The sequence below is a fragment of the Lagopus muta genome, chromosome 10 (assembly GCF_023343835.1).
Source record: "Lagopus muta isolate bLagMut1 chromosome 10, bLagMut1 primary, whole genome shotgun sequence".
Lineage (NCBI taxonomy): Eukaryota > Metazoa > Chordata > Aves > Galliformes > Phasianidae > Lagopus > Lagopus muta.
This window is the reverse complement of record NC_064442.1, coordinates 1,063,675-1,089,737: the sequence shown is the minus strand read 5'-3', so window position 1 is coordinate 1,089,737 and position 26,063 is coordinate 1,063,675. Positions and strand designations below refer to the sequence as shown.

Sequence of the window (26,063 nt, the reverse complement as noted above, 5' to 3'; positions counted from 1 at the left end):
GCTTGCTCTGTTGGGACACAGGTAGGAAATGGGGGGGGGGGGGAATGCTGTGATCCGTGTGTATCTAAAGGTGCTGTTATGTTATGCTTCAGTGGAGGGCTGAGGGTTCTGATCCACGCGGTGATCGATGTGTACAGCTGAGGCCAAAGATTATCCAGGTGCTCTCTGTAGCCATTAGAAGAAGTGACTCCTTTGTTTCTGAGCTGGAGGATAACTGCCACAACTGCACGGTGCTGCCCTTCTCAGGCACGATGCTGTGTGAGCCTCAGCATTGGGGCGGTGTTGTGCAGCAGTGCTTCTGGAACGTTTTTCTTCGTTAAAAACCTGAAATAACCAAAAGCTCAGGTGGGAGCAGTGCCCTTTGCCTGGCTCAGCCTGGGCAGTGCAGTGCTTTGACAGTGCAGGCGGGTCCCTTTGCTACAGGAATGCTGGCAGGCAGCCCTGTGGGGGCACAGGGGAAGTTCTTTCCCTTCTCAGGAGATCATAATGTCTCTGTCTGCATTAGGGTGGCAGCAGTTCCTTTTTTCACATAGTCAATAAAAGTATCCTCCAGCAGCAGCCGACCCACGCTGCCCCTTTGTGTCACACAGCTGAAATTGAGAAGGGACCCGAAATGATTAGAGTCTGGCTGGAGGCCCGGAGAGACGGAGAGCTGAGGCTGGCAGCGCTTGGCAGGAATTCTCTGTAAGACAAGTGTCCTCAGCGCTTTCATTGTGCAATTGATTCCTTAATAGTAGCGCTCCCATTTGTAGTGCTGCACCTACAGCTGCTCCACAGGAAGGTAGGGCTGGGCTGGGCACCGTCCCTCAGCAGCTGTGGGCTCACTGCTGTGCAGGAATACACAAAGTGGGGAATAACTGTGCACGTATTGAGCGGGAGGTGAGCTGGAGGCAGGCAGAGGTGCTGTGCTGAGGTGGAGCTGCTCTTAGGGGCAGCTCTGCCCAATGCCTCTTAGTGGTTTTCTTCTATTTTTTTTTCCTCCTTGGATTTCACTGAAGTTAAATGTTCAGAGAAAGAGAGCTACTTTACATTTAATTGAGGCAGAAGATGAAAAGGCAGCTGCTTGCTTGCGGTGGTTCTGAACCGGGGAACTTTACTGCTGGGGAATGTTTTTGATGAACTCCCTTTCATGTCTGAGCAGCAGCCCAAACTTCAGGATCTCATTTCTGAAGGCTTTCAAAGCCGGTTGAGTCATCGGTCTGATCCTGCGCTGCAGACCTAAGATGTCGGAAGACGTCCCCATTTTTGCAGTGTTATTATCTCGTGATATTAATGCTGAAATCCTCCTGCACCCCCATGAGATGTGGGGGTAAGGGCTCCCTTGATGTGCTGAAGCCCAGTGTAGGGTACAAACCAGCTCCTCTGTGGTCGCACTGGGATTTTCACGTAGCATTTTGCTGTTGTGTTGCTGCTCGCTGCGTTCTCTCCCCATCCTGCAGCTGTTCCCTGTGCAGTTTGACCCCATCCTGAGCCAAACCCTTCCTTCCCAACCCTCTCCCTCTGCTTTTCCTTCTGCCTTTCACCTCCTTTCTGCTTCCTCCTCCTTGGCCAGCTCTGTGGCACTCAGACAAAGAGTCACCTTCCTGTGCTGTGCCCACCTGCAGCCCCCCCAGGCACTGGCAGCAGCTGCAGGGTGCAGCTCAGGGCAGGACGGTGCTGCTTTGTAACACTTGAGCTAATATTTACCCAAGCGTACGGTTGCTCCTGAGCTCTGTTTCAAACGTTAAATATTGAATTTGAAATATTGGAAGGGACAGATAAAATGCACGCTAATGAGAACCTTCCGAAGGAGGCTCACTGCTAATTCCAAAGGAAACGATGAGCTTTTAATTAGTGCCTTATCTCAAGTATGCCACCTTCTCCTTTTTGTCTCGTTTATATTGCTCGTGTTATTAAAGGTCAGCTGGTGCCCCTGATATGGTGTCACCTGTGCCTGCTGAGCTCCCAGCAAACGCATGGACCTATGGAAGGTAATGGGGAGAGGTGGAGGGGTCTGAAGTGGGGATGCAAGGAGTGTAGCCTGAAATCTTGCGAGCGGTGCCTGGTGGGGAGGGCAGAGCTTCTAAAGTGGCTTCGTTTGAGCTGTGTTTTCTACTCTGCTTCTTGCCGTGGGAAATGAAGTCTGTTACAGAGGATTAGAGGCTGGTTTTGTCCCTTGCAGTGCTGAGGATTTCGTTGTGTGCTTCAGTGATAAGTATGAAAAGGTGAATGTGTTTGTTGAGAGAGAGTCCCTGTGCTGTTCCTGTGCAGGAAATGCGGCTGCTGTGTGTTTATTTTTGTCTTTTTAATTGCATTAAGGTATGGCAGGAAATTCCAGAAAGTCCCGGAACAAAGGAGAGGATTTATCAGCAGCTGATTTCCATCCATGCGTTGGTAGGGATGGCAGCAGCACCGTGACACTGCTGTGCCTCCACTCCCAAAATTTCATGGGAGAACCTGAAGGATTTTGATAGGAAAAGAAAGGAAGTCTAAATATAAACAGGATGTTTTGCCACTTATTTAATGAATGTTGGGCTTTGTACAGAAACCTTAACAATACCAGAAGGTGTGTTAGTTCATTCCTATGAAACAATGCAAGGAAATGAAGTTGGTTCCTCTCAGTCAGTTTAAGGGCAAACCTTCATCCCTTGCCTTCTTAAGAGCACGTTAATGGGTTAAAACATTCATTAATGCCTGGGTAAATCCTCTGTACCCATTGTGCCCTACAGCTGCTCCTGCACTGTGCTGATCAGTAGACCTGCAGCGTTCGGGTTGGGCTTCCAACCCCACCTGAGTTGTTGAGTTCTCTTGGGATTTACCTCTTTTAATTACATATTAATTAGAATGGAGCTGTTTCAAGTAACCTTCGTGCTGTGTTTGGTGTTATGTTTTCCACCTTCCTGTTTCTCACCAGGCGCTGTTGCTTTGCCCCGTGCAGTTTGATGTCATGTGAGCAAACTGAACCAGAAGTGATGGCTGGCTGTTGGCTTCGTGTTTTCTAATGGATTGTTTTGAGCAGAATTCAAAGGGGTGTAAGGATTAGTTGCTAAATGGCTTATTGGGCTGCCTCCCTAAAAACACTGTCTGCATTTGCAGCCAGTTGTCGTTAACGAGCGGAGCATAACGAGCTGACCTGGATGTGCTTAATTGCTGAGATCCGTGCAACTTCAGAGATGCCACACATCCCTATGGAAGCACTTCTCAAGCTGACAGACTTACCTCAAAACGGGACTGCAGTGGTTTGGATGGAGGGTTAGGGTTGAATCAATTTATTGTCGTCGTCAGTTTGATTTCCGTTTCTGCTCTTTGGTAGGCAGCGATTTTCTCGAGTGTGCGTCGTTACAAACATCAACTTGTGATTTTTTGAGGTGTTGCAATTAAAATGTCCTGAAGCTGTAGCTTGTGCTGCCCTGCTGGAAGGTGCCAGGCCACAGAGCTGTGTGCTGCTCGGTGGGTTGTCTCACCCTCTGCTTTTCTCAATAACTTTTTGCTTGTGAAGCGTTAACTGCGCTGTGCGTCTCGAGCTGAAGGACTCATCAGCTCTTGCTGTCCCTGCTGCTTAATGCAGGCTTTCTTAAAGCCCCTAAGAAGCTTTGCTCTCCTCATGGGGCTTTCGGTGTCTCTCCTCCTAATGATAAATGTCAACAAACGAGATCAGAGCATCTCCTGCAGCAGTGAGGGAGCAGCAGTTCTCAGTATGGTTTTTCCGATAGCCTGCTTCTCTGTGGAGCTGAGGAACCCAAATAGGTCACATAGAATCATAGAATTGCTTGGTGCAGCAGAGCTGAGTGTTCTGGGGCCCATCTGGGTGGGCTGCAAGGGAAAATCCATGCATGGTTCTGCATGGGAGCAGAGCTGTCTGTCCCTGCAGTCACTGAGGGGCTCCTTTGGTGCCAGGGGCTCTTAGCAGCGATCCCAACCATGGAAGCACAGCCATAAAAAGTGCCAAAAATGCCTCTCCATCATCTTGTGAGGTTTTGTGCCTCTTGGTAATGAAGGCATAATGAGCAGCGCTGTGGTTGTTCTGCAGCTGATGACGATGAAGGATGAGACATCTGTGGGAGAACAGGGAGGATGGCGTCACTTGTGTGGTCACAGTATTTTTAAGGTCCGTTTTTAAATTGGGTTGTGCACCTCTGTTCTGTTCTATTTCCATGGCTGGTTTGGAGTGTGGGTTTTGTTGTCTTTTGTCCTTGAATTCTTTCTGCAGCCGCCATACAGAAGGTGAGTTGGGACACAATCTTGATGATTCGTTGAGCCCAGAACGGTGGTGTTTGGCTGTCATGCTGGCAGCTCAACTCCTCCACCTCTTGGTGGTCCCTGGCTCTGTTTTTTGTGCAGTCGGCATTCTTCCAGGAGAAAAAAAAAGAACCACCCAAATTTCAGAGGAAGCCGAACTGCCAATGAAGCTACTCATGTTGGGTGGGCGGCAGGAAGCACTCTGTTGTGATCTGCCATATGGTAGCACCGAGTTTAATCCCCAAACCCTACCAGCTTTGAGAGCAGTGATCTGCACCGCATGCTGCACACCCGGCTCGTCGTGCCCCTGGGGCAGCCCTGGAGCTCTTCTCAAGCTGCTGTGTGGGTGCAGCTTGGCCCCAGCCCCGTGGTTCCATCCCCTGTGTTCATCTCTTGGAGCTGGTCTGGTTTGAAGGAGTGCCAGCATTGCCCTGCACACGCTGCATGGTGAGCAGTGGCACTGAGGTGGCCTCGCCTTGGGCACAGGGTTTGGGCATCACAGTGTAAAAAAGGGCATAAAGCTGTGGGAGAGCATCCATAGGAGGAGATGCAGGGCTGGGGGTGGGCATGGAGGGCACAGTGTGTGTGGATCAGTGAAGGTCTCCGTGTCTGGTAGGGCCGCCCTGCAACTCCATCATAAAGTCATAGAATTGCTCAGGTTGGAAGCAAGATCATCAAGTCCAACCTTACTACTGTAACTCTAACAACCCACTGTTAAATCATGTCTCTGAGCACCATGTCCAGATGGTTTTTAAACACCTTTGGAGATGGCAGCCCTGCAGTTCCTCACAGGGGAGCAGAGGGGCAGATGCTGATCCAGACCTGAAGGCACAGCATGGAGCTGTTGGGGCAGGTGGGATCGGGGGCAGGCTCAGCCCCACAGGGCTGTGGGCACAGCCCAGAGCTCAGGGAGCAGTGCACACCGTTTGGGAGCTGCTGTGTGGGTCCAGGGGTTGGGCTCCATGATCCCAGCGGCTCCCCTCCAAATTGGGATGCTCAGGATTTCTCTCCCATCCGTTGGTCGTCGCTCGCTCCTGTCCTGGTTGCCACATGCAGCAAGTCCTCGGCGGCTGAAGAAAGTAGGGCAGTTATTTCTGAGCACGATGATTAATTGATAAACGCTGCCATTGTGTTGAGGCGAGGTGGAGCTGAGCGTTCCAGCGATGCGTGGCTGTTGGGAACAGAAACTCCTGGCAGTGCACAAACCCCTTTGCAGGGGAGATCTGGGAGGAAGCAGTTTGTCGGCGTTAAGCTTTGCATGTTTGGAGATACGTATTTTTTTTCTTTTAATGTTAAATAGATTTAGAACAGAAAATCTTGCCTGCGTGTAATGCTTCCAAAACCCTCGCAGATGGGGAACTTTGTTTCCAAACATCAAATGCTTCAGCTGCTTAATGCGTGTTTTTAAGCACCAGCAGCCCTCTCGGAGAATGTTCACATTAAGCCTGCTGAGAATTAGGCTTTTAGAGGAAACATTTTTAATATTTTATCACAAAAAAAAAAAGGAAGAGTTATGGAGAACAATGCAGCGCTAGGAGTAAAACGCAGCACAGTGTTGTGGTGGAAGAGGTGCTGTGATGAAGGTTGCACGGCAGTGCATAATTGTGACATACTTCCATGTTCTCAGCTATTTGCAGAAATGAAAGACAGTGTTCTACCAACCTTCCCCCTTTTTTACTTCAGCTTCCCTGTGCTGGGCTGTATGGCATGCACTTCTCACGCTGTGCACATCCCCAGCTGGGTGCACGTGGCTGGAGCCAGGTCTGAGCTCAGCTCTTGCTGTGGCTGCTGCTTAAGATGAGCACCTGTGATGCAGGTGGTGAGATGTTTCCTGCTCCATAAGGACCTTGGGCCATTGAAACTTTTTATTTTCTTTTCCACCAACCAGCTACAAACAAAACTGGTCCTACTGGTTCCAGCCCTGCTGTTAAATTTCCATGGGAGCGAAGGGAGGAGGCTGGCTGGCTGAGATATGGCTGGTGACACACTGTGTTTTAATACCCAAGGAATTGTTAACGAGTGCCATGACTATTTTGGCAATGAATTCAAGCTCTGAGTCTGTTCATATTGCTGATGAAGAAAGAAGCAGAGTTAAGCTTTCTTCACAAAATGTTGCTGGATAAAACATATCTGAGATGGTGCTTGGCTTGACTTCTGCCATTGCTTCCTTCCTCTTTTAGCAGCTGACGTATCTGCCAATAGGGCACTCCATAAGCATTTCCCAAAGGGGAGAAGTTCCTTGGAGTCTGCATGGGGTTTCTTATTCTCTGGTTTTTGCTTTAAAGGTGTGGGACTGTAGGGTGCACCCAGATTGGGAATTACTGGGGCTGGGAGAGAGCCTGAAGGCAGACCTTTGTGTGCTGGTAATCTGCAGTTTTGCTCACTGATCGTTTTCTGTGTTCATTTTCTGATGTCTGCAGGCTGTGTTGGCTTTTCCCAAGTTGTGTGGGGTTTGTGGGTGTCAAGAACTGCAGGGCAAGTCAGCTGAATGGCTGCTGAGGTGTCCTGTCATACAGCAGGGCACGCAACCAAGGCCTCTGTTGTGAGGACATGGCTCTGCTCAGTCAAGCTGCTGCATCTAACAGGCGGCCAGCCTGCAGTGGTCTGCATGGTGAGCACAGTGTTACAGCCGTTTGAGGGCTGGGTGTTGAACCCTGCTCTCTCCAGGACGCTGCTGCCCTGCTGGCTCTGAGTTTCTCTCCCTGCATCTGAGTGCCCTCTGCTGGAGCTCCCTTCTCTTCCCCGCGATGAAGTTCTGGCTGCTGATGGCAGCAGTCCTGGATGGCGTTAGGTGCAAAGTCTGCATTCCTTGCTGCTTGTCACCCCTCGGTATCTGGGTAGTCTGCTGTTTGTGATCGTTTCTCTTGGGATGTGCTTTTAAAAGGCTGCTTCTGCTGTTTTGCACGCACAGCTTCCTGCCTGGGTGGATGCAAGGCTCTATGTGCAGCCCTGGGAGCACAAGAGCGGGATGCAATGCAGCCAGCATCGCTGCGGGGCCAAAAACTGACGCTGCTGTGAGTGGGGATTCTCCTGTGTGAAGCTGAAGTCACTTCTGCTGGGCTTCTGTGCCCATACGTGGGCAGGTCTGTCTGTGCTTCTGCTCACAGGGAACCTGCCTCCAGGATCACTCCATCTGAGCGCATTTCTTGTGACCCTATCGAGAGCTGCCATGTAGAACAAGATTGCCCTGAAACAGGCACTTTTTTTTTTTTTTTGCTTGCTCTAAATAGCAGCTTTTGCATGGCATCGCAGCCGGGAGGAGCAGACAATGTGGGGCTGAACACTGGCAATGCCAGCAGCCGGAGGTGGATGTGCATGGAGGGGATCTGCAGCTGCTCGGCGTGGGTGCAAGCGGGTGGCTGTGAGCCAGGCTGCTGCCTCCTATAGAACCCCCAAATCCTCTGTCAGCAGGAAGCGAGCTGGGGAAAGCTGAACCGCTGGCACTTAAAATGGGCAGAAATCAGAATGGAAACCGGCTGCTGAAATGCGTATTGATTTGCATGGCATTAGTGTGGCTTTGTTGCATGTGGGTTCAGGCAACACGGAGTTCCACGCCTGCTTTCAGTGTTTGAATATTAATGCCATCCTTACACCGAGCGGTTAATTGGATGCTGTTGCTTAACGACCTTGTTTCAATTGGGAAGCGCTCTCAATAAATGGCAAACATCAGCATGAGGTTCTGCACACTGAGAGCAGCCCAGGCACCCCAAGCAATCCCCAGCCCTGGGCAGCATCCCTGAACTTTGGGACTCAGCATCAGATCTGGTTCAGATGGGAAATGAGGAAATGCAGCTGGGAGAAGTAATTGCATGCCGTGTCTGCAGGCGTGGTGCAGTGTCACGAATGCACGACAGCTGGAAATGGAGTGGGATCTTTTTTTTTTCTCTTGGTGATCTCGGGCTCTGCAGGCAGCTCAGAGCTCTGCTCTGTAGGACACGGAAGGAAAATAGGGACTTTTACTGCTGTGTTCATAGGAGCAGGGTAAATTCCTGTCCTTCTACCATAAGGAATCAAAAACTTTATTTTGATGTTGAAAGCAGGTTTGGGAGCAAACTGTATCTGTTTCCCAGGTCCCTGTGTGCGTGCTCTTGCCAGCTACTAATGACAAAGTCAGGCATTGGTAGGTGCGTGGTGCATGGCTGCTGCATTCAACTTCATCCTTCCCTTTGGTGCTTGGCGGGGCAGCATGCAGACAGCTGTCACTTGTGCCCGTTCTGCTCCCTGTCCCCATTTGCTGCTGCCCTGATGGAGCTGGCTGTGCCCAGAGCTGCATCCCTGTGCTGGATGCACCACAGGGATTTCTCTGTGCTGGAGCTGTGCCCTCCTCTTGCTGTGTGTGAGTGCTGCCAGGCTCGCCTTGCCTTCCTGCCAAGGGAGCCGGGTGCTGCACCTGCTTGGCTGCTCCTTTAGGCGCTCTCCTGGGTGCATTTCCAGGCTCTGCAGCTGCTCTTCCCACAAGTCAGGGGCGGATGAGAGCAGGGCTGGGCTGGGGCCACGCTCCAGGCTGCTGGGGATGCTTCCTGCTGGTCCCTGGGGGCTCAGCCCAATTCCTGGCACAGTGCAGGGATGGGGGTCTGCCCCACCTTCTGTGCAGAGGGGCTGCTGTGGGGTTTTAGCCGTGTTTTAGAGTGGAGTTGTTGATGCATAGATAGAGGAATGCTTCTGTGTACAAAGGGAAATAGCAGGCATGCCCCAATGGAAACTGCCTTTGTGTTGTCTCAGTTAAGCACATCGTGGGTACTTTGATTTCTTTTAAGGGCAAAGATACAGAATCATAGAATCCTGAGGGTTGGAAGGGACTTTTGAGGGCCATCTGGTCTGACTCCATTGATGTATGGGGTTGTACCTACATATATGGGCAACATCTTCCAAATGGGTATGGATTGGGCAGAGCTTAACCTGTGCAGTGCTGGAGGCCATTGTGCTTGAGGGGCATCTGTGGGACAACCCCAAATCTGTGCCCAAGGGCTTCAGGAGGAGGAATCTGCAGGTGCAGAAGGATACTGGGCTGAGAGGTGGGCAGGGAACGAGAAAGGTGGTGAAGGAGCAGCCTCTGGAGGCCCAGCAAGCAGCCAACCCCTGTTCCTAGCCTGGATGCTGCTCCCATAGGGTGAGAGCACAAAGCCTGGGAGATGTCTTTTGAAGACAACGCTCTGAAGGATTGAATAATAAAAATGTGTCTCTTGGGGAAGGCGAGCAAAGCTTCCTGCTGGATGCAGCAGGGAAACGCTGCACAGTATTTAAAAATAGATGTTCTGTGCAGAGTGGGTCTCCTCTTCTGGAACCTGGCTGTAAGGAGAAGGCATGCGGGGCTTTGTTGGTTGGGTTTTGCTTTTGTTTGCTTCCATTTCGAAGTAAGTGCCAAGAAAATGAGTATTCTGTTGCGAGGATGTTTTCAAGGCCGTGTATTTATATTTTATTCTTTTTTTAAGAGGATCGTGGAAGACAAGCTGACAATTTAATGGGGCGTGATGCGCGAATACAAGCGTCTGCGTGGCTGCGTTTAATCCATTAAAGGAGAGAAAAGAAACGGTGGTTATCAGCATTCACGAGGCAAGGCTTGGGCTTAGTGCGTGCAAAGCCTTGGAGGGAGACCGGAGGAGTGCTCCCACTGCTGCAGAAAGCTTCTGACAGGCGCAGCATCGCTGGAAGTACGGCTGTGATTGTGAGAGCTGCCTTTGTTCGGTCCTTGGAGCCTCCAGCGAGGGATGATGGGCGCACATCGGCGCGGATGCTGAAATCCATCTCACTGAGCTAGTGTGGGAAAAGAATGCGTGGAGGTGGTGGTTATTTTTGAATCCAGGTGTGTATCAGCTTTTCTGATCAGGAAGAGCAGACTTGGGGTTCCTGAGTGAGCCTCCTCTTGTGGAGCCGGGTTTGCTCTTAGCAGAGGGTAATCCCTATACAACAGGAGTGCTTTGAGGCTGACTCCAACAGAAGAGTTCTTGTTCAGTTTCGGGCTGGGGATGGCGGAGGGGGCTGGCGGGGAGCTGATAATGATGTAATTCAACACGCCATCACCAAGTTGAGAAAGGGCAGAGACCGCTGAAGTGCTGCTTTAGGAGTTAATTACACGGTGTTTCCAGGCTGTATGGTGTCCTGATTCCTGCTTAATCCGCCTGTATTTAGGATGCTGAGTTCGTGGCGACCCATTGCTATTTAAAGAAAGTTTTGGCCACGTTACGAAATGCCATCCAAAACCTTCCAGCCTCAGTGGCACTGCGCCTGGTTGGGAAATATGCAAAAAGTAATAAAGGAGATGGAAACACCTCCAGAAATCTTTTGGGCCCGGTGTGTGTGCCGTAAATAAAGCGCCGTGGTGGAGTTTGGTTCGTTACGAGCTCCCTTAATGACTCCAGAGCCCCTGCTGCTGCTTGGATGCAGCCAGCTGTGATGCCTTTCAAGGTTAGGCTCCGGCTTTTGCTTTATTAGCTTTTCGGTTTATGTTCTTCCACTTGTGCTGTTTCTCAAGTGAAACCAGATAATGGTTCTGCTAAACCCGAGGTCCTCCAGCACGGGCTTTAGCTTGGAACTGTGCAGGAGTGCATAATGAAGGCGCTGCGTAAGGCAGATGTTGGGATTTGCTCTGCGATTGGGGCGGATTGTAGGGGAGAGCAGACCGGGTCCTGTGCTGCTGCCTGGAGGAAGTGCCATTTCTGTCTTGATCCTTCAGTGATTCCGCGTGTCAGGAGCTGAGCCTTGAGATTCTGAGCAGGCAGGGCTGAGTAAGAGGATTTCTGCGGATAGAGGAGAAATTCAGCTCCAGCGGCTGCTGCACATCCTTAAGTGCGTCGATTTTTTTTTTTTTTTTTTTTTTTTTTTTCTTTCCCTTCCTTTTTTTTTTCCTTCTCCCCTACTCCCCCCTTCCACATCTCCCCTGTAGGAAATCGGAGAAGGAAATCACTTTAAATCACTAACCCCTCAATTTTGGAAGTTGAAAATACCCGAGCTGCATTAGAACTCAGAGAATCCCCTTTGCTTAAGGTAAGCAAGGAGCCAGCCTGTGCTCCTACGGGTGCATGCATCCGCTGGCACAGGGCCGGGCAGTGATGTGCTGGCAGTGTGCTGCCAATGGATAACCCCCACTGTGCAGCTGCAGGAGGCGCAAGCTGTGCTGGCTGTGGGATCTCAGCCCGCCTCGAGCTGCTGCTGGGCACTGGGGCACCTCTGTGCAGCTTCTCTCCTCTCCATCTGCATGGTGAGTGGGTTTGGGACCTCGTGTGGGATGCAGGGGTGCGGAGGGCTCCGAACCCTTCGGGGCAGCCCTGGATGCAGGTTGGTGCTGGAAGGGGAACTGTAGGCAGTCCTGGTGCTGTTGGCGTGGGATCCATCGATGACCGAGTGCTGGGGTGCGTAAATACGGCTGTGAATGATGCAGGGGAAGGTGGTGCGTGAGAGCAGGGCTGTGTGCTGCCAGCCTGACTGCTTTTATGGGAGAAATATGCTAATTACCTGCTTTGGTGTGTTGTGCAATTAGCCACGCTTCAAGCATCAGCTCTGAGCACAGGAGGGTGGGTTTTAACCTGTTGTGCCGACCTGGGTGTTTGGGATGCCATACAAAACACAGATGTTGAGCTGACGCTTGGCTTTCCCTGACTTTCCAGAAGTTGTTTCTCCTCTTCTCTTTCCAACCTTGGTGATTCTATGATTCTATGATTCTGTGATTCTCCTTTTAGCGATTATTTGCTCATTTATTTGGACTATTTGTTTATTTATTTGGCTAATGCGTTCATTTATTTGGGCAGTTTCTTCACCAGTAATGCTACATCCCACTGCACACAACCGTAGGAGACCTAATTCAAAAGAAGCAAATTGGGGCTGGGAAACCTTCGTGGGATTTTCCCCCTCGTGTCGCAGCCCAGAGATAAAAGCTCCTTTGCAGCTGAGAAGTGATTTCAAAGCACTTTGGGATGATTAAAGGAAACTTGAGGCTTCTGCCCAGTAATTAATCCACACTGCTGCCTACCAGTGCTGGTGAGTTGTGTGTTGCAGCCTTGCTGGTTGGATGGAGCACGGTGTGTGTGCACCCAGCCTGGGAGCTGTCAGCTCGCATTATGCAGCGCGATGCTCCAGCTTCAAATCCTCCTCTTGCTCTTAAATGAGCAGAAAAGAGCGTTTAGCAATGCAAATCCTCACGCTGGAGCAGACAAACTCGTTGGGAAGTTATGGTGTGTTTGCACCAAGCATCCATTTTGTGCCGTGGCACCAGGCCTGCTTGCTGCTGGGTCCCTTGTGGAGTTTCCAATGGGTTGCTTGCAATGTTTGTTCTCCCATGTGTCAGCCTGTGCTGCAAGTCTGCCCTGGAATCATCTGACTTGTCAAACTCATCACCTTCCCAGCCTTTCTCCGGCTTCACTGATTGCAGAGCATGTTTTTTATTAACACCCAGGCAATAGAATGGGAGAGCACGCTCCTGTTTAGGAGGGGAATAAAGTTTTGCTGCCAGCTTTTAAATCTATATCCTCCTAAATGCACTCAGCGATCTGCTGATGTGAGCATCGCGAGGTTTTTATATTGAAAGTGAATTCTTTTTTTTTTTTTTTAGGATGAAAGTAGTTGAAGATGTGAATGGTGAGGGATGGGTGAAATTAAGCAGCAGCACCATTGATGGCAATCTGCAAAGCTTTAATGTGTTAATGCAGCTGGGTGTTATGCATATTTAACAGCAGCTTGGTTTGAATCCTGGAGAAGGACAGAGGTGTTCTGATTCGTGTGGTGATGCTGCTCTCCTGTAAGTGATGGCTGGGATGGAGCTGTGCTTTGAAGGAGATGCTGACAGTTATTTTGCTGCTGCTCCAACTGCATCAGCTATAATTGCCCCCAAGTTTGGTATTGGTTTAAGAAAACAATACTGGGAGGGTGGGTTAAAGAATGACGTTTGTAAGATCTGCCAGCTTCGTGTTGGCCTTATTTTGCCTTTGTGAATTATTCAGTTATTCAAGGCTGCTGTAGTGCTGTATTTAATATGTTTTAAATGACATTGAATCCGTTAATGTGATGGAGGAGCAGGGCTGGGGGGACTAATAATTAATCCGCAGGGGGAAGAGCAGAAGAGAAGCTATTGCCATGGATGGAACAGCTTGTGTGGTGTGAGCAGCCAGGAAGGTGGCCCTCAGATCACCGAGGAGATCTGGATTTTATGGCTTACTATTTCTGCCTTGTCTTAATTAAGACCTCAGCTAATTCTTAACAAGCAGCACGTGGAAAAGTTCTTGTTTCAGAAGGTTCTCCTTAAGACAGGCCTGAATTGGGGCATCCTGTGAGCATCCTGCTGCTGCTGAGCCCAGTTCTGCTTACCTGGTGGAATGAGACTTGGCTGCGGGCTGGTAATTGCCTCTTATATAATTCCCATGCTGGAAATGGAAGCTGCAGCTTTCCCTTCTCCTCCTTACTCTGTAAGGGTGGTGAATGGCTGCTAACTGTGTGTTAAACCACTCATTAGGAGGCTAGGGCATGGTACTGGTGGGTAAGTGATGTTGGGCTGCAAACCCGAAGGCACAAGGAGCTCAGCAGGTGTCTGTAGCTCAAACAGAGCCAGACAGAGCCTTAAACTGTCCCACAGCTGTTAGAGCCCACAGACCATCATCCTCAAAGTCAGTGCGGACGAGAAAGCAATGACCATTTGCTGCCTGGAAAAGTGCTCCTTTGCACTTTGCAACTGCAAATCTGACACCGTCTTCTTCCTCCTGCCTTGGAGAGCACTTCTGAGCAATGCCAAACAGTGCAGGTTGGCTGCCCCCGCAGCACACTGAAGGCTGGAAAGTGTTGTGTGCTCCTTGTGGGTGTCTTGGAGGTCTGTAAGCACATCTTGATGGCAAGGCTTAGCACTAATGGAGCAAAAGGAGCTCCTAAGAGCAGCATGGGGGAGAAGAAGGGATGCCTTCACCTGGGTGTCCCTGGTGATGGGGAGAAGGGAGGGCATCTGTCTGTCTTCCCCCTGGCCAGGCACACATGAGACCCGACAGGAGCAGCACTCTGCCTGCCTGGCACTGGAGGACATATCCTTGACACGAGGTACCTTAGCACTTTGTTTCATTATGAGGCTTCCAGCTAATTACATGGGCCAGGTTGTGTGTGAGTTGCAATTACATTGACTGATGGACAACAATCAGCTTTAACACACATCTTCCATGTGTTGGAGACGCTTAATTGCTTACTGTTTTTTGACAAAGATGTTGCTGCTTTCCTAATTGGGTTTCCCCTGCCTTCTGCAAGCACCTTCATGCAGCCCACAGCCACTCCAGCAGGAGGGTGCAGCCTTTCACCTCCCCATGCACTGACAATGGATGGAGTCAGCACTCTCCAGCAGCTTTGCTAATGGCACCTTGCTCACATCACTCTGCAGTGATGGTAAATGCTCATGGTGCTCCTATGCGTGTGTACATATGCACAGAATATTAAATGCTTCTAATTTAGCTGAAGATGTTGACTTTGAGAATACCTTTTATCGAGAAGCTTAGCAGAGCCGCTCGCTCACAGTGAGCGGTGCTGTCCTGTCTGTGCAGTGTGCTCTGCAGTGCTGCTGGATGTGTTCGGTGTAAAAAGTATCATCAGCAAAACTATTGTTGGAGCTAATTGCTAGCTGGATGGCTGTGTGTTTGCAGAAATTTTTGGCCATGCTGTCACTGGTTGCTCGTTAGAAAAGCACTCGTGAAAGGATGATGCTGGCAGTGCTGTGTTTGTGAATGGCGGAGCTGGGATTAATAGCACCGACGTTCTAAAGCAGCTACAAAGCAGCCATAAATCCACTGCAAACACCAAGTGCATGCAGAGCAGGTGTTGTAAAGTTCCGGATGATGCTTGGAAGTGTTTTGCTAATAAACCATTTTTATGGTGGTGCGATGAGGTGTGTCTGCGGGGTGGTTCTCATCTGAGCAGCTCCTTTGCCTGCAGCGATGCCGTGTGGTCAGGGTGAGCGGTGATGTATGGCAGCGTTGTCAGTCCCAGCACGTCTTTCTTAATTTATTTTCATTAGATGAATGCCCTTATTGTGGGACAGATGTAGCCCATCTGTAAAGCAATCCCTGTGTTTGTACATGGGTGGATGCGGCTCCTCCCTCTGTAGCTCTGCATCTCTGGTTACAGTGCCATGGGTGGAACCAGGGCTCACTGCTGCTTCCTGCACTGGCTGCCCCAGCTCAGCACGGTGCTCAGTGAGGCTTCAAGGCCAGCTCAGGCTGCTTCAGTGCTGCCTGCCCTTCCTAGTGCTGCATCTGAACTATGGAGGCATCTAAGGTTTCCCAGTAAATGAACCCTGAGTGAGTGTTCATCGAGCACAAACTTACTTAGGCTTCTTGAATCATAGAATCACAAGGTTGGAAACGACCTATAAGATCATCCAGTCCAACCATCTCCTCATCACCATTGCCACCACCAGCACTAAACCACATCACGCAGCTCCTCATCCAGATGCCTCTTGAACTCTGCCAGGGACGGCGACTCCACCACCTCCCTGGGCAGCCATTGCAGTGCCTGACCACTCTCTGAGAGAAAAAGTTCTTCCTTACGTCTAAATGGAGCAAAAGATTATTTTTTTTTTGAATGCAAAAGGTTTCATTCTGAATGTATTTCCCTGGAGTAAATAACTGCGTTCTCTTGTAGGTTTTGCTAAGGATTATTATTGTTTTTGGTAAAAGCTCTATCCGAATCTTGAGCCTACAGCTGAACGTCTGCCTGTCTGCAGAGCAGCTCGGGGCTTCCAGCCTTGGGATGCCCCCTGGCACTGAGCACTGCAGCTGTGGGATGCAGTGCTGGTTGGGCACGGAGCCACGCTGACCCAAGGCGTGAGAACATTCTGCTCTTAGTTTAAAGCTGAAAGCGTATTTATGCTCATGTAAGATCTGATAGTTGCATTTGTGGAACAGAGTGGGAGGAGAGGTGGGTGACCATGGATTGCTCTGTCCTATTCAGCTGCAGCGCTTGTTTGGGACTTGTGCTTTTGCTGTGCAAGTGGATGAGAGTCACGCAGAGCCAATGGAGAACATCCTCTGCGTGGGCTGCCCTGCTGCCCCAGGGTCCCAGACAGCACTTCTTGCCATTGGAAAACACGTGTTTTTGGAAAAAGCAAGCATCAGTTGAGTCATAACCAATTTGCTGCGAGTCATGCTCTAAAGGTCAAGTGTGCTGGTGTGTAGCTAAGCATCAGAATGTCCTTGGGATTGAGTTCACGTTCAGAATGAGTCTGAAAGGCCTTTGGTTTTTGTGGTCTTTTTGCTTGTAAATAGAATTTCTGCACATGTTGATTGTTTTGGAGATGCTTTGTAATGAAGGAGTTCTGAATTGGACTCTGAAAGCTTCCAGTTCGCTTTGCTTTTCCCCAGAATAGCAAACTTGATTGCATCCTTCCTGTTTGTTCCTTTGTACTCTGAAATCTTCGCATTGCTGCCATAAGCCCAATAGCTGCCTACCTTTGCGGGGGAGGAAGAATTGGGCTTGTTGATGTTTCACAGCAATTTACTTAAAATAGGGGAAAAAAAAAAAAGCCAACTCCTACTTCTGCAAAGCCAGAAGCTGCTTTGGAAAAAAGGGGTAAACAGCAGAAGAATTTCTTCTAGCAACAGGAACAGATGTACAAAGTGATGTTGGAAGAGAGTGCTTTTCTCCTTGTGCTGTGTGTGCCAACACAGATCTGTCCATTCCTTGGCAGGGGGGGGGATGCTGATGTGAGGTGGGTTCCAAAGGTTAAGCAGTCTCATCAGCAAGAGCTGTGGTGTCCAGTTGGGATATCTGTAACCTGTGATTTGTGGGGTTGGAGAACCACATTTATGGCTGTAATTCAGCTGGTTCAGTACTCATTACTGCGTGGAGTGATGCTGTGAGGGGAGGATGGCAAATGGGATTCTGAGTGCAGGCACAGAGCTGCTCTTCCATCTGAACTTCAGCACAGGTCTCTCTCTGCACTGTGTGAGTTGCACAGCCCTTGTTCCTGTCCACGTGGGGTGACTTCTTCCCTTCCTGCAGCTCCATGTGATGGGCTGGGCACAGCTGCTTGTCCCCATGCTGGGTGCTTGGGGGGCTGCAGGTCACTGTGGGAGAGCAGAATCCCAGAAGGATGCAGGCTGTCCTTGCCCTGGTAAGGAGAAGGCAGCACAAGGAGCAAAGCCACGGCCCCTTAGACTGGGTTGGAATGAAACCAACTAGGAAATGAGGTAAAATGGTCCATTCCCAAAGAAACACAACCAACCAGTTGTTCACACTGATCTGGAATCTCAGAACTCAGCACAGCACAGAAGCAGTGGGCAGCAGTGCTGCCCCTCTCCCCAGTCAGTGGCTGTGGCATTCCCTGAGCTGCTCCTCCCAAAGAGAGGTGTCCCCTGGAAGTGCTTCATGTCCTCCCAGCAGTCGTTCTGACCTTTCCCTTCTCTGTGTGTGTGTGTTCGCTGTTTAACAGCAATCACCTTCAGTATTAAATAAACCACAGTGCAGGATGACTCGCAGCTGGAGCCGTTTGCATGGAGCACCTTTCAGCTCGCTTTTATATCATTTCTAATTTTACTCTGCCCTCCTTTCTCATCAGCTCTTCTGAGGAGCTGAAGTAGAAAGGATTAGGAAGAAAAAAAAAATGGTAGCTGAAAGGCTATCTCTCTCTTATACCTTGTTACATGCTACCTGCATTTGTGGGCTGCATTCTGGAAACCAGAACTGAAGTTACTGTGGTGCAGTACATAGGAACTGGAGCTGCCTTTGCTGTGAGCTTCAATGAAAGCAGCATCTGTGTGTTAGCTTGGGCTTCCTGTACCAGTGCTGGGCTGCCTTGTCAGCTCTGAATAGGAAAAATAGGAAAAAAACTGGGCTAGGGTTAATGGCAGTCTGAACAAGAGCTCTGGGACGGGTCGAGCAGGGGGCTTCACAGCTGTGGGCTGGAGACCTGTGGTCCCAAGCATGGTACATGTCTGGTCCTAAAATGAGAGACCTGTGCCTGCTCCTACGGGACAGCATGGGAGCCCTGGGGAGGTACTGGGAAAGCAATTGCAGTCCGAGCTTCAGAAGCTTCCTGGGAACATCGCTGTAATGAAGTTTTGCAGTGCTTATTGTTGTGCAGGTCATTTCCTTTGGAAATAGTTAATTTTGCTGCAGCTGCCATCAGTAGCTCTGCCTAAGCCATTGTCTGTGCGCAGTGCTGGCGTTTGCCATGCGATAAAAACAGGGTGCTTTTAGCTAGTTTCTGTGACTTAAAGCATGTCTTATTTATCTGCTGTGAAGCACCGTGCTCCTTAACCTCTGCTTTTTGCGTGGGGAAAGAAGCAGTGATGCGGCTTTAAAATACGTAGGAGTGTGAACGTGAATGCTTTGTGCTGATAGCAAAGGTGCAGCAAAGCAGCAGGTTTGGAGTTTGCAGGAGCTCCAAGGAGAGCGATGCACGGGGATGCTGCATGCACACAGGCAGGCATGCCAAATCCTTGCCAGATGTCTGAGCTGTCGTTTGGAGCACGCTCTGTGCTGAATTCTTGTAGGCACTGTCACGAGCTGGCAGCAGAAGTGCCTGCATCTCTCTGCTCCGTGGCTCTGTTGTTTGTGCATGGTGCTGGGAAGGAAAGCGTGGATCCCTGAGGTACTTCCAACTGGGGTGTCCCAGTCCCAAAAAGGTGTTGTGTGGGACGGCTGGAGCTGCAGAATGTACTGCTGATGTTTATGGAATTGTGTGACAACGTTCCAACACTCCTGATGAGCCAGGAGCAGCGATGGGGCAATGGGAAATGGTTGTGAAAACTCTTCTGATCCCAACTTCTGTGTTTTTCCATTGATTTGCAGTGAGGTTGCATTGCTGACAGAAGCAGCAGCAGTGCTCTCCTGCAGCAGCCACCTTGGGGGCTGTCAGAGGATCGGATGGTTTTGATGTTGCCCTCGCTTCTCAAAAACGAGGAGAGCAAAGCTTTGCATTTTAGTTCACTCCTTGTGGGTTTGCAGTAGTAAATGCATAAGGGGTCCATGCGGCTTCGCACCCAGCTCATTGCAGCTGATACCAGGCTGAGCTGATACTAGGAGTTCCCCTTGCACCAGGTCTGTGTGCTCCTGTCCCCTGCTGCTGAGGCATCCCTGTGTTCAGCTCAGCTTGCGGCTGGATGTCATCTGCTTGTGCTCTATGCTGTGATGCTGTAACTTTGCTCTCCTTCCTTTCCATTATGGTTTGGCTGCTCCGTGACTCTGCCTTGACACTTCCCCACCATTGAGATGAAAGTCCTCATGGCTGACTGCAGGCTTCCATCAGCAAAGCAGTCTGAGGATGTGAATGAGCACGCTGCTGCTTGGAAACCCTGTGTATTCTTCACATTTTAACACTTCTTTGCAGCAATTCTGCATTGCAGAGCTCACATAAGGGTGTTGGGACACGATGCGTTGTGAGAATCACAGCTGCTAACTGCTCTGTCTTGCACCGACTCCACCAATCACTTAAAATAACTTGTGCACAAAAATCCCTCTTGTGCTCAGATGCTGATCTGCTGGGAAAGGCCAACTGCTGCTGCGTGGGCATGGCTTGGGCAGAACGTGTGAGCATGCAGTGCACAGGTCGGCACCAGGACGAGGGCATCCCACCTATCCATGCAGGCAGCACTGCCCCTCACTACGCTTTACAGGTGTAAAGAGAGGACCTCACCTGTGTGTTCTGGTGTTGGATCCCACACTTCCTCCCAAAGCCTGAATGCACAGAGTGGTGAAATGGTTCTATGGTGCTTTGTTAATCTGTGCGGTAACGGCGCAGTACTCGATAGTTTAGGAAGAGGCATTGCAATGCCTCCGTGAGCAGCAGCCAGATCTAGGAGTTATTTGTGCCGTTAGTGAGGGGTTTAATAGCTTAATCCATCTGGAAAGCAAGGAGATTGATTGGGCTGTACGATGAATGGGCTGATAATTAGCACAGCAGTCCCTCCGAACTACGCACCCTGGTAAGGCAGTGTGGCACACAGCAGGCACTGAGCTGGAGTTCTTAGCAGTGCACTATGGCACGTTTACTGGAAGAACAAAGGCACCTTGGCAGTGCTCTGATGGGTGAGTGCTGCTTCAGGTTCAGGAAAGCGGCCAGGCCAATGCACACAGAGCAGTTGTGCAAAGAAATGCCCCTGAGTGCATTGCTGGCAGTGCGGGTGGATGCCAGCCTGCCATCCTCAGCACTCATCTGTTTCCTTGGTGTGCACTTCAGATTGCAATTACACTTTGGAGCTGCAGTTGATTTTCAGTTAGTACGGGCTGATAAACGCCCTTCAAAGCGTGCAGTGTCTGCAGGGTTTGAGAAGGAAGACCTGTGCTTGCTGTATGGGGTGAGAAACATGAGTATATTTGGATGCTTTGGGATTGTGCTGCGGATTTTTGTGCCAACAGCACCCCCAAAAAGCCGTGATCAAAAAAGCACTGCCACCACCACTGACAAACAGAGCCCTATAATGAGTGCATCTGACGCTGAAATGAGATGCAAATCTCCATTTCTACCAGAGGGTCACTTGGGTGTCTGTAGGTGCTGTGCCTTTTTCAAGAGCTGCTGCACAGCAGTAGGCATTTCTCCTGGTGCTTCATGGGTGTGTGGGTATGGATGAAGCTCTGTAAGGTTCTCGGTGCACTGGGAAGCTGTGGGGTGGCCTTGTGGCTGCAGTTTCTGTATGTTAGATCCTTCCTGCCCAGCAATCCAGTGAGGATTATACAGCAGATCTGTGTTGAAGAGCCAGTGGAGGGGCAGAGCCGTTAGAGGTTGGAGCCTTTCATCCCATTTTGAGACAGAAGAAGGCTTTGGCAAAAGGTGAGGAGTTTTGATAGAATGGTTTTCCACAGTTAGTAAAAACAAGGCCTGAGTTCTTTATTATTATTATTTTGTTATGTAACACCAGCATTTCATTGCAGGAAATGGAAAAGCAGGCTGAGCCGCGTGCGTGGCCAGGTACGCCTTTAGGTCAGGGCACATATTGAAGTTCTGCTCTTCTCTTCTTTAAACATGGGGTTGAAAGTGTGCGCAGAACTGCCAATCTGAGGTGTTTTTTCTCTCTGTTCTCAGCAGCTCAGTGTGACACACAGGCTTCAAAGTCAGGCGGCACCTTATCGCAGTGCAGCAGGAACCCAGCTCCTCGCTGGGAGCAGCGCTGTGTGTCCCAGAGCTCTGCAGCTCAGTCCCTTCTGATCCTTGTTTGAGCACGGAGAATTTCCATGGGAGTGCCCTAAACTGCTGCCAGCGCCGTGGGTTGGGGAAGTAAGTCGCCTTGGGGTTTGTTTTTCTGAGTCTTCCTCAGCTCCTGTGGGGCTGGGCTGTGTGCTCAAGGCTCGTTGGTCCTGGTTGCTAAATGCTGTCTGTACAGCATGAGCAGAAATAGAAGTGAGGGCTGCGTGCCTGCCTGCCCTTGGCACACCCAGCCTTCCCGCAGGAGCTTTGTGCAGGAGGAGGAATTGTGCTTTGCAATGTGGGGTAGTGGAAAGGAGACCTTCCTGCTGGAAATAAGAAGTCATTTTCTCTCCCCTTGGAAAATAAGATAGGTGCACGAAGTGCGTGTCTGTCTGCCTGCTTGTGCAGAGCAGGGTTAAAGCCATTCCTGCTCACCGTGTGAGCCATGCAGATGAGCAGAGGTGTTTTGGGGTGGGACAGAATGCAAGAAAAGACCTCTTAAAACACCTTGTGTTCCATAGGGCTGATTGCTTGGGAAAAGTCCAGCAACAAAAAGCGAGCAGGCAGCACAGGAATGAGAGGGATGTCTGCTTTCCAGGGAAGCACAGCTTCTCTGCTCCGGTTTACAGGGGCTTATTGCCAGCAGCCTGCGATGCCCAGGGCTGTGGGCACCCCCATCTCTTACCAAGGATTAAAAGGTCCCTTCAGTAAATCCAGGGCTTCCCGCAGGAACTCCATTTTATCCTTATTGTGCCAGGAATTATTATTCTGCTTTAGGTGCCATTCTTCTGTTTGCATTTCCTTTCTTCTTCCAGGACGGCTCAGCCCAGCACAGGAGCCGTCCTGTTTGGTGGATGTATGGGGCTCTGTGCAGAGCAGTGATGATAGAGGAAAGGCATCTGAGCTGCTGGGCTGGAAATTTGGCTCTGGCGTCTTGGAATTTTCCAAAAGAAACAGTCCTCATCGTGTTTTCAACCCTAAAACTCTCCAGGAAGGAATGAAATGCCAATGGTGAGAGAGGAGTTCAAGGAGAGGCTCTGATGGGCGCACAGCTGGGAATGCTGGTGGCGCATGTGCAGCATGGGATGCCAAAGTTTGTCCTTCCTGCAGGCAGCAGTCACAAAGCCACAGCAAAATGCAAAATGCAGTCAGTTTGTTTGGTTAGCCCGGTGGTTCTTGATGTCAACCCACCTTTGTAGCAGCAAATGGGAGAAAACAGCCCCCCCCCCCCCCCCCCCCCCCCCATACCTTGAAATGCTTTCCCATCCTGTGCTCATCGAATCCTGTAAGTATCATCTGATGAAATGCTTTTCATAAGAGCACCGAGGGAATAGGCCCATTTAACACAGCCCCTCTGCAGCTTTAAATTACCTCTTTTTCTCATGGAAATTCTGAATTCTGTCTTCCACAGCTGGATAAAGAAATCCATCCCTCCGTGTACCACACAGTCAGCCTTTCTCCTGCACTGGCAGCTCTGGATGTTCCAGTGCCTGGCGAAATTTCATGCAGTGAAAACTCTGCTTTTCTTCCTGAGTCCTCTTCAGCTCATCTGTAGCTCATAAATGCTCAGTATCACTGCAGCTCACACTGTGCTGGAGCTGAGCATCAGCATCTCCCATTCGGGGTCCCAAAAGCTGCTGCGTGCCCCATCCCTCTGCCTTTCTTTGGTTGGGGTTTTGCTCGTGTGCTTCCAGAGCAGAACCGAGCTGAGCTCAAAGGGCTTTGAGGCAGCATGGCCAGGGACTGTGCACAGCTGGGGGAAAACACATGGGGCTGTTTGAAAACAGTCATGCACGTGGGGTAGTGGGTGTGGGAAGAGCGTGGTGGTGATGTTCCCCATCCCTTTGCCCATCCCCTGCTAATCCAGATGAGTTAATTAATGTTGAGTTTTCTAGCTAGGAGTCAGAAATGTTATTCGCTCTTTAAAGAGTGAATTATCCCCGTGTGTAAGAAGAGCAGAACGTGTTTGTTGAGGTCATCCCAAAAGCATCATCACTGAAAACCATCTGCTGATGCAGAAAATTGGATTTATTCTTATGCCAGAGTTTCCATAAAAATACAATTACATATAAATTTATGCTCTCTAAAAGCTTACAGCAAGCCAGGCTTTTGGCAAATAAGACACTTCTCTTTTCAAGTCCGGTTTTAACTGACCAGATGGTGCTTACAGTGCGGGAGCATAAGACTGGTGGGAGATAATTGATTGTTTCCATTTGAAAATAATAATAATTTTTTTAAAAAAAAGGTGATTTTTAGCTGTGTGAACTCCAGACTTTGGTTGTGGGGCTGTTCCACTGGGAATCCTCTCGTTGCTCTGGGCACGGTGGTGGTTTTTCCATCTGAACGGTGAAGGTTTGTGGTGATGCTGTGATGGCTGCTCAGCCTCTCATTGGTGGTGAGAGCGTGGAATGGCACGGTCCTGGATGTGCAACACAATGTGGGGGACAAGAGGAAAGTCTCCTCCGCTGGAGGCTTTAAAGGCAAGGCTGGATCAGGCCCTGGGCAGCCTGATGTAGCTGTGCTGTCTGTGTGCATTGCAGCGAGTTGGACTGGATGGCCTTCAGAGGTTCATTCCAACTGCAAGGATTTTATGGTTCTAAGTGGCTGAGTGATGCCTGCAGAGAGGGGCCTTGGGGTAAACTCAGCAGGGAGGAAGTTAAGAAGGGTTCTGCACCTGATGGTGGTGCGTATGGCCCTGCACTGCTGGAGCTCAGGGAGCATTGGGGCACTGCTGTTGGGCCAGCTGAGTTTACCTTGGTTTAATTCCTAGATTGCCCTGCGTGGAGTCAAGAATTGGATTTGGCATTCCTCATGGGTCCGTTCCAACACAGGGTATTCTGTGATTATTTCTTTTTAAATTTGATCAAGCGTTGGAATGGACTGCTTAGGGAAGTGCTGGAGTCCCCATCCCTGGCGATATTCGGGAGCCGTGGCACCAAGGGATGGGTGATTGGACTCACAACATCCAACTATGCATCAAGCTCAGAAATAGAACCCCCCAATTGTCCATTAAGCAAGCAAACGAAAGCAAGAAATGCAATGGTTGGACTCGAGGACCTCGAAGGTCTTTCCCAAACGCACGGTTGTGTCAGTAGTTCCTGCACCAAGCCCGCTCGGCTGCGCTCCCTGAACACCTCTCCCTTTGTTTTGCAGGTATGGTGTGAATATGCGTTGCTTGGCAGCTCGGGTCAACTACAAGACTCTGATCATCATCTGCGCTCTCTTCACGCTGGTGACGGTGCTGCTGTGGAACAGATGCTCCTCGGATGGGGCCGGCCCATTCCCCCGCAGCCCCGGTGGCCCCGAGCGCCGCGCGGCCGCTGCCAGCAGTGGCCCCGCACGGGATGTGGCCAAGCAGAGCGAGGAAGCATCGCCCCAGGAACAGCAGAAGGCTCCTCCCGTCGTGGGAGGCTTCAACAAAGCCTTGGGGCTGAAGTATGAGGAGATAGACTGTCTGATCAACGACGAGCACACCATCAAAGGGAGGAGGGAAGGCAGCGAGGTCTTCCTGCCGTTCAGCTGGGTAGAGAAATACTTTGAGGTTTATGGGAAAATTGCTCAGTACGATGGTTATGACAGGTTTGAATTCTCTCATAGCTACTCCAAAGTATACACACAGAGAGCACCTTACCACCCGGATGGGGTCTTTATGTCCTTCGAGGGCTACAACGTAGAGGTTCGAGACAGAGTGAAGTGCATAAGTGGTGTTGAAGGTTTGTGCTCCACGTTTTCCTTTTCGGTTGAAATGCTTCTTGAAATTTGCTGTTGTTGTTTGAGATGCAAAGCACTCCTAATTTTGTCACGACAGCGTGGATGAAAATGCATTGGGGATCAAGAGGTGTGGTGCAGTCTGCAGCATCACATCAACTTGTTTTTTGAGGTTAATTTGTCTTTTTCACTTGGGCATCAGCCGAACAAGCGCTTCTGGTTCAAGATCCTTTGTCCAAACGCCAAATGGGTTTCTGAGAAGGGAAAAGGACTGCTTTGGGTAGGGGTAACATACGGTGGTGATTAAGCTGGGCTGTTAAAAGGGCTGACATCTCTCAGCTCAAGTTGTGAACTTTCCTTACACTTGTTTCTGTGGTGTGATGATGTGTGCTGGGAGCAGGGTGTAGGCAGAGCCCTCCTGGAACACCTTCATTACCAAAGGTGTGAGCACATCCCAGTAGCGACGTGTCCTCTGTGTGCAGAAGGCTGGGGAGAGGGGTTCCTTTCCTCTCATTGCAGTAATTGCTGACTGAATACAGCTTAGGGAACAGGCACGTTTCACACCTGACTGTTTGGTTATTCCTCTATTGGCCTCCCTTTCTTTGCAGCAAGTGTTTTAAGAGCCATCCTTGTGCCAGAGCCTGGCTATTGTAAAGGCAATAGTTAGCAGCCAGCAAACAGGGCTAAGAAATGCTTGTAGACGAAGAGTTTGAATACTAAAACACTCAGCCAGGTTTAGCTCTTGCCTCGCATGCTTCCAGCCCTGGTAACGCTCACGTTGTTGCGTGATGAAAACCTCGTGCTGTATTTTCACCTTCTCCCTTTCTGCAAGGTTAATGCGTTGTTACGTCCTATGACCTGGAGAATTTAATCTTGTCATCTTGTATGAATTTCAAGTCAAGCTCTTCCAGCACATTTCTTTTTTTTTTTTTTTTGCATCTTTCAGTCTCAACGAGTGCACCCTTTAACTGCAGATGCTTAGCACTAATGAGCTGGCTTCCAGGAGCAGCGATAGCACACGAGACTCAAATATTTCCTCTGATGGTTTTCTCTT

General features: G+C 50.1%; 1 protein-coding gene across 8 annotated transcripts in view; it reads left to right on the top strand.

Moving 5' to 3' along the window:
- GLCE (glucuronic acid epimerase) overlaps positions 1-26,063 on the top strand; it is a 33,056-nt gene that overhangs the window by 906 nt on the left and 6,087 nt on the right. For 2 of the 8 annotated variants that reach the window (XM_048956087.1, XM_048956091.1), the window contains exon 2: positions 24,455-25,014. In XM_048956087.1, the coding sequence (XP_048812044.1) occupies positions 24,468-25,014 (547 nt within the window). In that variant the 5' untranslated portion in view covers positions 24,455-24,467. Of the gene's footprint in view, positions 1-30; positions 685-735; positions 1,971-9,390; positions 9,573-9,650; positions 10,022-11,101; positions 11,203-24,454; positions 25,015-26,063 lie in introns of those variants that run through there. The other 6 variants (XM_048956088.1, XM_048956089.1, XM_048956085.1 and 3 more) reach the window with 6 other exon arrangements.